Consider the following 14572-nt stretch of genomic DNA (forward strand, 5'->3'; position numbering starts at 1 on the left):
AAGAATATATAGATGAAGAGATGGGAACTTTAAAAAGAAGGATTTCACTTTTAATTTGAAATTTTATAAATTTTTTGTTTTTGGAAAAAAATTAATTTTTTAAAATGAAAAAAATATGTAAAATTAGCTTTCTTTCATATCTAGCAACCACTTATAGTACATGAAGTCAGATTATAACTGAAAGGTGAATTAGTTAGACTATAACTCAAATATGTTGCAAATTATGCACAAAAAATTAACTGAAAGAAATTTGTGAGAAATGCTTAAAATAGCTTTAGTTTTTCTCCTAGAATCTGGTGAATAATCAAAGGGGGATATTCGAGTTCACCATTCAGGCATTTATGTTAATGACCATAACGCTGGAGTCGTAGAACTTCTATTTGAAGATTTATTTGGAAGAGAAGATAACATTCGTTAATAAATTTTGTTGCAATCTGAACTTTAAATCTCATTACCTCGAAAAGTATCCGTCCGATTTAGTTCTCTCCTCTTGCATGTCTTATAATATAGACCTGTGGTAGTCACTGCCAAGTTTGCTCAATTTTGGTCCAACAGTTTTGGAGCTTTTTACATTTGAAAATCCCCCCGCCCCATATTAAGATTGGTTATAGAATTAAAAAGGTAGCCCCACTCCACCACTTTGGCGTACAGACCTCATTCTCATACAGAGTGTGTATCCACCTAATAGTTATCCATTCACAAAGTTTGAATTTGATACCTTTTTAGTTCTCGAGATATTGCTAAAAATCTGTATATTTTATGTCCAAGTTTTGCTATTTAAATCGTATGCCTTAATGATGCTTGTTTAATAAATGTTTTTGTTCAAAAGAGCTATATTTCGTGTAGCCAGGCAAAAACCATGGTGAATGGCCAAAAAGTGCCGTGGAGAATAAAGGTCCCCAAATGGAGAATTATTCTAGAACATTTTTTGTGAAGTATTTTGTTACGTGTTACTGACTAGCCAATCAGAATGAAGATTAGTTACTGGAGTTACAAGCTAGTGGTTGTTTCAATGCTTTATTTTTGTTACGAGCTATTGGTTGTTACAAGCTACTGGTTGTTACCATGCTACTGGTTGTTACAAGTTACAGGTTGTTACAAGCTACTGGCTGTTACAAGCATAGTTTGCTCGATTCTAAGTGAGACAGAAAAGGATAGATTTTGAGTGAATATGTATCGGCGAATTTACAAACGAGCTTATTATTATTTTCCAGAATTAAGCCATTTCTTAATTTAATGTTAGACTTAGAGTGAATATGTAGTAGTGGATAAAACAAGGAAACCAACAAGCAGTAAAGTTTGGCCCGATTCGACATGCTTGATTAGCGTTTGGAGAAAGGGTCAAATTTTACTGGTGGTTGTTTTCCTTGTTTTAACCACTACTGCTTTGATCTTCAATTTTTGATTTCTAATGGTCAAAATGTGTACTCTATATATCCCATTTTGGGACTATGGATGGGCCTTTTCAAGTAAATTTTTAACGAGCACATGAGCCCATTGAAACTGTGAACGAGCCAAAGTGTGGTTCATAGTGAAATTTGGTCTGCCTAGGGTATTTTTAAATGCAAAAATGGCATGGATTTGTCTTTTCATAAGTTATTTTGAACGAGGACCTTAAACTGGGCTTTTTATAGACTCTAGCAACATGTGAACAAGTGATGGATGATTTTGCCAAAATGGGAAGTGAGAGAATAGAAGATGTGGGGGACTTTCAGAGGCATTGGGACACTCTAGTTAATCTACTAAGAGAGCATGAACAAAGGTACTGGCTCATTTTATTCGAAACTTTGATAAAAAATATTCCTAAAACGTCATTTCTCAATGACCTTTGACTGACATTGACCCAACAAATACTTGGAGGTGCAATTAGTTTTGCCCCAACTTTTGAAGCTGTTACTCTGTGAAATGCAGTACAAATTTTGATTTTTCAAAAATTCTCCACAATATTCTACCTACAAAACATATTTCTTGAGACTAAGAAAACATTTTTTAAGAAAATTATAATGGATTTTTCTTGATAATATTGGACAACAATTAATAACCAATCGCATGGCTCCTATTTTCTTATTCGTTTTCCCCGTAACGAATTTTACCCCCAAAAAGATGTAAGATCAGGGGGGTAATCGGGGCAATTCTTAGGAAATTCCCCTAAAAACTCATATTGGGGGGGGGGGGGTATTGGGGGTAATTCGATGCAAGAGTGAGGTATGATGGGGGTAATTTTGTGGTGCAGGAGGGAAAACTGGTGTAACAGCAAGGGGCAAATTGTGGTAAAACGACTTAAGTGTAGAAGTTAATGTGGGGTAAAAAGACGCAGAAATAGGGGGTAATGGGGGGGGGGTAAAACGACGCGAGAGTAGGGGTTAATGGGTAGCAAAAGGATGCGAGAGTAGGTAAGTAAGGTCTCCATTACCCCCTCACTCTTACATCATGTTACCATCCACTGGCAGCCCCACTCTTACATCGTTTTACCTCCACAGTCGCACATTGACAGCCTTGAACCCACAAACACTGTCCCTTGAGCCAGTTCGCCTTAGCCCTCAGACCACCGATGCTTGCCTAATACTAGCCATCCCAGGTACATGAATTAACCATTTTACGCCCTCCCTTTTACATCAGTGTACCCCTCTAAAATTACCCTCTAAACTTATACCTTTGAAAAGGGGATAATTCTTGGGGATACAGTCTAAAAACTCCCCCTTACTCCCCATTACCCCGTAATATTATATCGTTTTACCCCCATCGACATTTACCCCATACTCTTACGTCAGTTTATGGTTAGGTAGTCACGGGGTAATTTCGACACGGTTCATTCTACTATAGTTCTTTAACTCCCCTTTCCTCTGGCGAGTTTTAAGCTAAATAATTTTGCGAAGCAGTCCTGTTTTCTTAGGCGACAAATATTCAGGAGTTTTTATATTTCTACCAAAAATATAGTCTATCATTAGTGTCTGATCTCCTTTTTAATCAGTGAACCAAAAAAGCAAACTCCAAAAAATTTGACATTTCTTTCCAAATCTTTTGCATTGTTATTTTTGCAAATGATGATACAATAACAAAAAAACCGAAATTCATCTTTAACGTTTAAGGAGGATATATTTTCTACTGGTGACCAGACAATAGATTGGAAACCGAAAAATTGGGACATTCGATCGAAAAATATGCTGTATTCTCATTGGTTAAAATAAAATGTTTTTTGCCAGCTAGGGCAAAGTTACCACATCTGGCCTTGCCTCGCGGTCCATGGCCGCGCTTTAGTGGTCCGTGCTGCTTGATATGGATACAAAACAACCGAACAAAATATCACAACCAATCATGTTATGTGTTGTATAATAATTGAGCGCTTAAATCTGATTGGCGAATGTATAACTTGAATAGTTTTTTTTCAATCTACTGTCCCGATTTTATTTTTCGATCTGTTGTCTTTCAATTTAATGTCATAGCAACGCATTTACTGTTCATTTATCTTTTTTTTTAAAAAAAAAACAGAGTAAAGAGCGCCGTTCCCCAGTAAATTAGGCCGTTCCCCTTTGTGAGTTTATTTTTTGTGTATGCACTTGAAATCTTACGTATTAATACATATGAATAAGCCTTTAAAAAATACTAATAGAGCGGAGGTTGTAAGTTATTTTTGTTTAGCCATACATTTTTGCATATAACGTAAATAATAACCAAACCAGAGACTGGTACATATTACATTTTTAGGCATAACGTTTTTTATGAAAAGGTCAACCACAATGATTTCCTTGAAAAATGGGGCACAAATGGTAGACTTATTATACTTTATTAGACCAGGCACATAATTGTGAAATAAATTCACCTTTTCAGAAGAGAGCAAAACATTAATATTTGGGGGGTACCTAAATTTCGATTATATGGGACTGAAGGGATCGCTAACGGAAAAAATCCGGTTCTCTGTCAGATTGAAGATAACGTTTTTTAGGATAACGTCTTTCTCCAGTTCAAGATGAAGTTTCATATTTTCTCAGCTGCATGTTGTAAGATTCGTTTTTGGTTAACTGTTAACAAGACTGTGAGCACTATACGTACGTTTAGTAAGTTTTTAATATTTATGGCTGCTAAATTCAACTAATTACAATCGATTTGTTTTATTTTAGGATTGCTTTCAGTAAAAGAACTTTCTACTTTTTTGAGCTTTCTGAGATCAGTTTTCGACTGCAGTACAAGCTAATTTTTGACATTTTAAATCTCAATAGGACAGTCAGATTATGTTACTTCACAAACTCAATAATTTATCAATTCGAACTGCACTCAGCTTATATACAAAGACCATTGACTGAAACTATGCACCAAAAATCTCAAACACGCATTATCAGCTATTGTTAACATAACTCTCGAATACTTTTGATAACTAATTACATATTACTAGTTATTCTGCACGTTTTTACTAGTTAATCTCTTAATATTTGCACTTTTTACCAGCTACGAAGACGCGTGTTGTGCGAACAGAAAACTCTCGGGGAGAATGGAGAATTTAGATATAGAGTTGAGATGGTATAAAGAGAAATGTCGCACCTTAGAATTGGACATTGAGAGATGTCTGTACATGGTACAAGAAGAAATCTACAGACGCGACCAACTTCAAAAGGTCAGCAAATCTCTGAAAAATGTTACTGTTCTTTCCTTCCTAGCGGAATATGACGCAATTAATGATATTTCTACACCTTAATTTTAAAAAGACTTTAATCATTTTCTTTGACTGCGTACTATTACCATTGAAAGACGGTCACAAGATTTCGAAAAACGGTCAAAAACGAACTTATTTTTTGAAAGGTAAATCGTTGATGAAACAAAAAAAGATTCGACTTTTTCATTTCGTGTTCTCTTTTTTTTGTTTTATCCAACTGCTATTATTGATTTTTTAGTTTTTCATGAGCACAAATTGATCACACGAGAAAAACTGTGAGATCACATGAGAGAGTTATAGAGTGTTGATAATTAATTGTTTCGTTTGCAATGAATTGTAACACCTCTCACCAATTTGGCTAAACAAATTATTAATCTGTAATGCCTCCTCTCCCCTCCAGCTTAGTCAGATTTAGATAAATATCTCCCAAGAATGCTGTTTTTTACATGGTAGCGTTCTATATACACAACTGTGTAACCTGTGTGCTATTGGGAACGGGGTAATGGGGGAGGGGCAGAATAGCCAAACCATCATCAATGAAAACATAAAACAAGTAATACTTCGTCGTTCACCCAGTTATGCCAAAAAATTAAATGGAACAATGATTTGCTCTGATTTATCATTCAGTTCTGTGCAAATTTTTGTTATCAACTGCTGCTCGATATTCTTACTGATGGTGCTGCTGTACAGTTAGGCAGCCAGTTAAATTGATAAATCACGCATTTCTGTGGTGTGGCAACTTTCAATCGTCGAAGTTTTCAAAATATACCAAGAAATTGTAACTTTACAACCCGAAAAGATAATTTTCAAGAAACTGTTGCAAAACCTATGAACTTGCCTCTTGGCAGTTATCAAGGAAGCGTAAACTTTCCAAATTAATACAATTCTATATTCCGTAATTTTATTTTAAGCTAAATAGTGAAAAGTTTCAGAACAGCGAGCCTCTTTGGAACGGGCCAAAGTTTTGCGAAGTTTTTGACTCCTGAGCTCAATTTGAAGTGTTCAGATGAGAGCGTTATCAATTTGATCTATCTCTGTTTCAGCACATTTCGGAGTGGGGTTCGTCACATGAGACTACAAAGTTCAAACTCTTCGAAAACTTCAAACATGTTCAGACTGCATTTCAACAACTCAAAATAACAACTGAAAGGTTTGTATCAATACTCTATTAGCTTAGCTGTCACTTTTTAGTTATGATGACGTGGTCTTTCGTAGCCCCGTAGATTTCCAGAGACGTTTCTTTTCAAGTAAAATTATTGACATTCATTAGTCAATTTGGAACTTTTCCGTTTGTGCCCCCCCCCCCCCCCAAGTACGTTGTGTAAAAACATGACACGTGCGTCGGGGGCGGGGGGGGGGGGGTGCAAATAATATGCAACCACTAAGCTGGGGTGGCACAAACGGAAAAGATTCGTCAATTTTGCCTGTCATCAGCTAGTACAAGATTAATGTCTCCACAATAAGAAATAATAAGTCCCCCCTCCCCACAAAGAAATGACAGAGAAAAAATATATAGTCACGGCACGAGGAATTTCCGAAATTGAAAAAAATGCACTGAAGCTCAGCTAAAAAATTCAGCTCAAAAACTTTCGTAATTTCAGCACGTGTACTTCTTTCGCAGAAATGGGATGAAACGTCTCTGAAACCTCGAAGGGTAAATATAAGATGGTGACTAGGGCCTATAATAGGAAAGACCCAAGCTATTAATTAAACCAAAAACAGTTTGATTTAATCACCAGTCAGATGCAAATGTAGCAATTTTTATTAAACAAATTTGTGACTCAAAATAGACAAAGTCCTCAATAAATCATGATTCGCAAACTGTATTTCAAGAAAATTTCCAGTCATGCCAAGACAGATATAGTTAGTTTTATATTGTTTTAGAGAGCTGACCAATCAAAAAAGCGATTTGAAGTATCTCAATTTTAAAATAGCAGATGCGATAGAGAAGTACGCGACCAATTTGGATAGAGAGAAGAAAGAACTGCAGGGCAAGTTAGACTCAGTGACTGAAGAAAAAGAGCAGTTAGAGCGGGAACTGAAAAAGACACGTGATCAGTTGGCTGAAATGAAATCTAGGGAGTATGAAATTAAAGAGACAGTGATAGCTAAAGAGGAAACTTCAAGAGAAAAGTACGTTTTTTTGGGTTTTCGTCATTATAGCCCATCGCATCACATGTTGGACATATATCTTATAGCCCCAAAAGTTGCCTTAAATATAACATAATGATGAGGCTGTACCATAATTACGAGAGGGTTGCACTTGCGGGTTAGAATCAAAATGGCAATTTTTCGCCTTCAGATTTTTTAAATTTCTATATCAATGTACAAAAGCCAATATTTTTAAAAAGTTTTTTCCATCGTTGTTTGCTCTAACTTCTAGACCATAAAAATGCGTACACAAAGTTTAAACTCATAAATGTTAATTCTTATGAATCGATCAAATCACATAGTATCATTTGTAAATTACAATTATAAGATAATTCACATTTGGCTGTACTTTTGTTCGTAAAGATAGGAGGACAATTTTCTCAACTTTCAGTTGAATGCAATTTTTTCATGATGTATTTCTAAAAAAAACTGTTAATCAATATTTGCAACTTATTAACACGGTGGTTTTTCGATTTCCACGATAGCAAAAAAAGGTTGCCATGTTTTATTTGTATGCTCGACAAAATTTGTTGTTTCCTTTTTTGTTCCGTCTGATTTGCAAGAGTTTAATAAATGCTTTAAATGCATTTAATGCTCCACAGTGCATCAAATATACGTTAAATAAACATTGAAATGATTATTTCAGCTGCTTAATTGTCAACTTTGAGCAAAAGATCTTACCAGTGGACAGATTTTTTCGCACAGCAAATCTCTGTACTCAAATTGATTTTTTCTTTACTCGCTGTATGTGTTTAGCTGACAATTTGCGAAAAAACCACTGAAGAAAGATAGGGGAAAGCGATCTGTTTTTTTACGGCTGAATGTCTAATTTTAAAATTGTTTCGTAATGAAAACCGAAGTCAAATTACCATCACATAAAACCTCAGGTAAACAAAATCACTCGTGCTTAACCAGAAAGCAGATGTAACTTGTCCTTGATAAGACTTAAAAACAAGTTGACAAAAACAAAAAAAAAATGAACTCCAAAAATCCATCGAATTTTCCGAAAACAAAATCTTTCGAAAGTAAAAAAGAATCATTTGCTTTACGCTTACAAATTCCTGATAGAATTGATATAACACCTTAAGAAAACAATGACACCCATACGTGGTGAGACTAGGTCATGGGGCAAGACTACCAAAATAACTGAGGAAACAGAAATACTCAAAAAATTACAATTAACTTATTGTTGAAAGCACTAAGTATTGAATCTATGAAAATCTTAGGAATCATTTGAAAATTATATATAATTAACTCAAATGTTTAATATGTTTCATTTCAGTTAGTATACATTTGGCTATTATTTATGTTTCATTTCGGCTAATATGAAACTGAAGATTCAATGGGACTTTTTCAGGGTATGCGTTAGAAGACAAATAAAAAATATATATTTTGAGCATCCACCACATCAAATTTCGGTTAAAACTTAAAAGCCACAGAGAGTTTACTGAAACTTGTCATCAATTCGAATACTACTTATGACCAAAACAAGAACTACATGTACCGTGAAAAACTTGAAACTCAGATAAAAAAGATAAAATTATCGAAGTCATTCAAACAAATTTAAAAAAAAATGGATATCATCTATTGAGCCTCGTTTCAAAACCTCAAAACCAATTGCATATGTCTTTATTGTGGTAATATGACAAGACTTCCAAAAGAATCAAAATTATGAGGAAATATCAACTTTTCTAAGAGAACTCGTTGTGTTAAAGCCATTAAAACTATCAATTTTCAAAAAATGAGCATATACGATCATTTATAGCACAACAGAATGCTATTGAGTATTTTGAATAATCAGATTAAACTCTGTGACCTGATAAAAAACAACAGACAAACAAAAACATTAAAAAAATAGATGTCAGAAGATAGTGTCGAAGACATTAAACCCATATGTTAATGGCTGAAATCTTTGTATCTGCTTAATTAAACGTTCTTTTTTTAGTGCTGTGATAATGTTGAACGACTTCACAGAAAACCAAAGCTTTAAGCAAACAGCGAAAAATCAAAAAAAAATTATGAGAACTCTTAGCATCAACGTCATAAAGATAATACAAAACAGCATAAAGAAAACATAAAACTAAAAGAACAGATTGCTACCAGTTTGGCAAAGATATGGGAGCTGTATATAGCGGGACTGACTATTAAAATCATAAAAATAAGTTTAAAAACGTAGTAATTTTCAAAATCTCTTACATATTTTTCAAAAAAATATATTAATAGTCATAACAACCATTAGTTATCCAGTCGAAGCATTAGATTTACCAATTTATTTCTTTGGATACCAACAGCGCTTTCAATTAGTGAGATTCAGTCAAAGTTATGCAGAAAGCGCAAAAAAGCAGGTAAATCTGTCGAAGCCGTAAAGCCATAGGCTATTCTCTGAAAACAAAATACTGTTCATTGGATCTCATCTGAATGTAATTGAGATTCAGTAATTGAAACGTGATCTAAAAATTGACTGTCTGTAACTAACATAAAAAAGTAATAACTGTGATACAATTTTTTAAAAATGCAATTTGAGCACTTTTGGTTGAAAACAAAAAAAAATAATTTTACCACTGATCATCTGTTAAGAACACGTAATTGTCCGATGTGTTAGCGAAAAAATAATTTTGAAAAAAGTCATTTGAAGCAAAATTATACCAAATCTATACAAAAATTTGAGCACAATGATGCTATAAGTGCACAAAATCACGTAAAACATCATATGTTCACAAAAATTTTGAGCCTCCACAACTCGAAAAAAAAAACGAAATTGAGAAAAAATCTTTATAATTCCCAATTCTACGCTTAAAGGGCTTGCTTATGATACCACACATAATTCTCTACTATGAATATATCGATCAACGAAAATTGACTGAGTGGGATCGGAACAATAATATGCAATGTTGGTTTTTTTATACCTGTGAACAGTCTGCACAAAACTTATATAATCAACTCTCGTTGTGTAACAGCAGTTAAATAACTTACCGATTAAATAACTTGCTAGCTCCCAATGACTACGAAAGATATCTGAAACACGGGCTTTGGCATAACACTACTTTTTTCGGCGCTCTTTTTTTGCCATTGTTGCTACGTGAACAATTGTATTAAATAATCTAATCGTCTATACAGTGATATGAGTTAAGCAACTTTTTTTAAATCCCAACGAGAGTTGATGAAAAACAGTAACACACGGCTGTTATCATTCTTTTGAAGTTACTCAACAATTGGCCTTGAAATCGGGTTGGCCTTGGAGTTTGATAACCTGGTGATGGCCTCAACAACCGTGTAGTAATGTTAGTTCCATTTTTCTAGAGTCCTTCTTTCGACTGAAAAAACATCGGACAGTATGCAAGATAGCGTGCATGCAAAGATGTTAGCAAAGAGCAACAGAACCATACGACAGATAGCCAGTATAATCTCGTCTAAAACGAGCACTCCAATTGGGCTACCAAGTCCGGAATCAACCAATCAGAGTGCAGAGAATAGTTTTCACGATGCAGTAGTTGATGCAGTTGATAAATTGGCGTGCGAGAAGAACAGTTCTGCTCAGGTAAGCACTATCGAGATTTTATATGGAAATAGTCAAAGTTGCATATGGTTCTAAATTAGCTCCCCAAATTAGGGACAATTCCTCAAAAAAGTTCACTTCTCAATATTTATCAACGATTTATACTTAGAATTATGAAAAGTTGAAACACATTGAGAAGCAAATTTAGCTTTTGAGGAAATTTACTAATTGTTTTGCAGAAATGTCATCTAAGAAAAAGGCGCATTTCATTGAATGTTTACGAAAAGCAACCATTTTCTTGAAATGGATGTAAATAGCAGGGAAGGTGAACTTTTCTTTCCTAGTTTGAAAACTTCGTTGTTTGTTGAATTGCTAATTAAAATTGGAAATTTAATCGGTTTTTTTGTGGACCATTTTTTGGCTTTTGTCAGCATAGCCACCACTCGGATAAATCTCAATAATAATCAAGCTGGCTCGGAGAACTTTTCAAGCTGGAATAATATAAGAACTTTTTCAACTTTTTACCTAATTTAAAATCATCCAATATACAAGCCTCGATACGAGGAATCATGACTCAATGAAAGTGCAGGTACATTGGACTTGGCTAGAAAGTATCTTTATCATTACAGTTCTTCGAATCGAGCATCAAAGACTTAGAGACAAAAGTGGATCACCTGGACGCGGAATTGACCCGAGAATTGAAATCAAAACAGTCGATAGAGAGCGATGTTCACCTTCTTAAGAACAGCTCAGAAAAAGCCAAGCAGAGCAGTGAACAACTGTCACAGGAATTGAACAAACTGAAGAAACAGTTGAACAAACTTAACACGTAAGAAATAAAGGTCGCAATTGACATCTTTCTGGCAATAATAGCAAAGTGAAATCGGAAACGAAAATTCGAAAATTATCAAAACACGGGTCACAAACCACCCCCCCCCCCCCCCACTACCCAAAAACTAAACAATGCGTATTTTAAAATATAGTTTAATAAAATTTATAATTAGTGTTTGATTAAAGGTTTCTGTTTTAGTGAAAATCAAATCATCTTGGACAAAAACGCAAAGCTGACAGCCAAAGAGAAAAGGCTAGAGTCTGAAACTGCTCAACTCAAATCAAAACTTCACGATGTCACAACGGAGAACAACTTGCTTGAGAATAACAACGCGAGCTTGACGCAAGAAACTGACATACTGAAGAAAAATCTTCAAATGACGTTAGTTTGGACTACTTTTAAACAGTTTTAACTAAAGGAAAAACCGATATATCAAGTTACAGCGTCTAAAATCCTAGTGGTTCAATTTCATTCTAGTAATCATCTCTACTGATAGCTCAAGCACAATTTAGTTTAACTTTGACCGTGAAAGTTTAGTAAGAATCAACCCTAAACTCATAAATCAGTGTGGTGAAAAAAAGATACGTTAACAGCAGATTGGTGTTAAAATTTTAAAAATATAAAAAATCAAACATCTATCTTGAATGAAACCGTTGACAAAAACAACCTCTGCTAAAATAGGCTTTGAGATAGCCTACTAAAATTTTGTGCACACCAATTAGCATGAATGAAAACCTTGAAAAAACTTTTAAAAAAACCTTGAAAACCGCGTAGAAAATTTTTAGAATGAACAAAACTGTAGTTTGGCAAATTTTGTTCACAATTCATCCACAAGAGTAAAGACTACAGGGTTCAAATAAAGTTTACAGTATTCATTTTTAAATCTTCGCAGTTGCAATCTTGAAGCTATAACGATCAGAAAATAGTTAAGATGGAGGACTGCTGGTCGCAAGTCATAACGAGAGATTAATGATTGACGCAAATGGGCTATTATGTACATGGATTACAAGATATAGACCACAGTTGGTTACAATATAACTTGCTCCTCTAGATTGTTATATCAGCTTGAAAGAACTTAACATGTGGGGCAGTGATGGAGAATTGTGCCACGTTGTCTAGAATTTGTATACTGAGGTTTGGCTACTCAGTATTAAGTTCATTTGTCCAAAGGAGTTCTTTGAATTTGACTGGTGGAAGTTCCTTTGCACCGATAGATTAATCACAAAACTTGAATTATATGAGATGCACGCACCCTGATTATTCATTATACTGAATGAAATACCCCTAAATTTACATGCAGTCGATGTTCCCATCTTTTTTAAATTAATTTCTCTGTTGATTTTTTTTAATTATTAAAATAATTGGTCAGCAAAATAAAATTTGGTTAACCGATAAGTTGAAATCAGATTGTATTTTTTCAGCAATCCCTCCACCCCTTCGATACCTAGTGGAGAATCTCCCCACTTCTTTGCTATACTACACCATAGTATTATTTGGCCTCCAGTTTAGATAGTCGAAAATTGAAGTGCAATTGCGGACCGCTGTTCACGGCGCTGCCTATCATGCACTCTGGCTTGTAATCCCAAAGTCGCTTGTCAGTTACAGCGGCAAAGCCTCGACACACCCACCACCCCGCTAAATGCAATTTATTTTCGCTTTGTATTCCAATTCGGCTAATTGCCATAGCATGGCGTATTTTATTCTATTCAGTGTAACATAGTAAGCTCATACGCCGAAAGTTATTAGACGTCTCTGGTTGGTCAATCAATTGGTCGCCTAAATTCTACTTAAAGATAGCCTTCCCTTTTGCAAAAGGTGGGGCAATTTTTGAAAAGATTCATCAGAACAACTGATTTCGTTTTAATTTCATTGCATTCGAGTTCAGATATTCATTGCTGAAGATCCGCCAAGATTGGCCATACCAAGTTTGCTTAAGTTTTGACATTTTATAAAAAATCCCGAAATTTGAATGAAAACTACTTTTATGTAAGCAAGTGAGACTAAAGCCTCATTTTATTTTAGACTCCAGTTCTGTCCTTTCACGCCATCTGTCCTGTCATCGTTCCTAATTTGATCATAAGATAGTTAAGTACTGCTTAGATAAGCTTACATCTCTTCGAGTGCATTGGGTATATTGGTGCATTTTGTATTTCGGCCTGGGTATTTTGTCATGTAAATAACTAGCCGCTTGTTGTAGAGATTCTTTTTCCATTTTTATCTAGAGTTATCAAAGAACTAATTACTTACCACATAAAGCTGTAAATTGGGTGTAAATAAGAAGAACCGTATTTACCTGGAATACTTTATCATAAAAAGAGATGCTAGGAGTAGATGAGTCAAACAGGCGCAGAGCCGTATCAGAAAAAATGAGAATCAGATTCATTACTTAAATTTGATCGGCCAAATGATCTGATTGGTTTAAATTAAAGTACAACAAATGTAAGTACACAGCTTTATTATCATTGTGTGCGGGTGGGTTGCATTGCACTGGCTTATCCGTGGCCGCAACTCCTCTGACGGGGGAGGGGGTCCGATTACGGACAAACCTTCGTTATGCTTTTTTGCAAGTATTCTTTTAGAAAAAAATGTCTCTAAATTAATGAGTTTGAGACCAACCAATCAAAGCACTGGAAATATCCGGCTTTAAATCTCACTTTATGGCATTTGCTCAGCGCCCGTTCGGCTCTACCGGCGTCCCTACAAATAGAATACCCAAGATTGTATTTGTAAAAGTGGTGTGATTTTTATTTACTGCTGCAGGGAAGAAAAGCTGGAACTGCAATTGGATGAGATCAGCCGACTGAAGAGCCAATCAGCGTTGAGAGACGTGACCATATTCAACTACGAGCACAAAGCAGAAAAAACAGACCTGTTCAGGAATGAAAAGACGTTGAAACAGAAACAGAGACTAGGCTGTGTAGATCCTGAACTCCCCTTAGATGTTCAATTGCTGTTCTACAAATAGAAAACATTTATCAAATGTCATTTAATGTCCTAATTTGTACCTAGTAAATGAATTTAATTAAATAATCTTTCTAGTTTGGAAAGTTTTCTTTGCACGGTTCGAGGCAGGGAATAATTTTGTAAGGAATCTGCTGACTGAGTGGGTTGAGAAATGTGCTGATTGAATTGGTTGGATGTTTACTACTTTGCAGCTCCTTCTGGATCTACCCCCCCCCCCCCCCCAGCTTAATGGGCATATAACTTTTACGCACCCAGGTGCACTTGCTGTCTTTTTTAGCTGTCTCATAGTAGCGTTCTATATAACTTAACAACCCGGGCTGAGGTGCCAGACACTAGGTAGATATGTCCAGACATATCTACCTCGTGTGTGTTCTTCGTGCGTTTCTTCGTGCATTTATTCGTGCGGACCACCCCAGACCAAAAGCTTATATTTCCAGACTTTTGTACGTTCTTATCAAGACCATCGTGCGCTCCAAAAAAA

The 14572-nt window shown here is 35.2% G+C and overlaps 1 protein-coding gene across 1 annotated transcript; it reads left to right on the forward strand.

The window, feature by feature from the left end:
- The first annotated feature begins 1619 nt into the window (after positions 1-1619).
- LOC142341155 (uncharacterized) lies at positions 1620-14174 on the forward strand. The gene is made up of 8 exons (XM_075392049.1): positions 1620-1762; positions 4444-4609; positions 5692-5798; positions 6533-6781; positions 10100-10337; positions 10925-11124; positions 11326-11508; positions 13888-14174. Exons 1-8 carry the CDS (start codon positions 1659-1661, stop codon positions 14090-14092), a joined length of 1452 nt encoding a protein of 483 aa, XP_075248164.1. The 5' UTR covers positions 1620-1658; the 3' UTR covers positions 14093-14174.
- The last annotated feature ends 398 nt before the right edge of the window (positions 14175-14572 follow it).

Source organism: Convolutriloba macropyga, chromosome 6 (genome assembly GCF_964194025.1).
Source record: "Convolutriloba macropyga chromosome 6, txConMacr16.3, whole genome shotgun sequence".
Taxonomy (NCBI): domain Eukaryota; kingdom Metazoa; phylum Xenacoelomorpha; order Acoela; family Convolutidae; genus Convolutriloba; species Convolutriloba macropyga.

Excerpts from the sequence above, each read along its gene's own strand:
- LOC142341155 (XM_075392049.1), top strand. The coding sequence starts at position 1,659 with ATGGATGATTTTGCCAAAATGGGAAGTGAGAGAATAGAAGATGTGGGG. Across the intron at positions 4,610-5,691 it reads GACGCGACCAACTTCAAAAG|CACATTTCGGAGTGGGGTTC; the intron begins GTCAGCAAATCT and ends TCTCTGTTTCAG. Across the intron at positions 11,125-11,325 it reads CAGTTGAACAAACTTAACAC|TGAAAATCAAATCATCTTGG; the intron begins GTAAGAAATAAA and ends TTTCTGTTTTAG.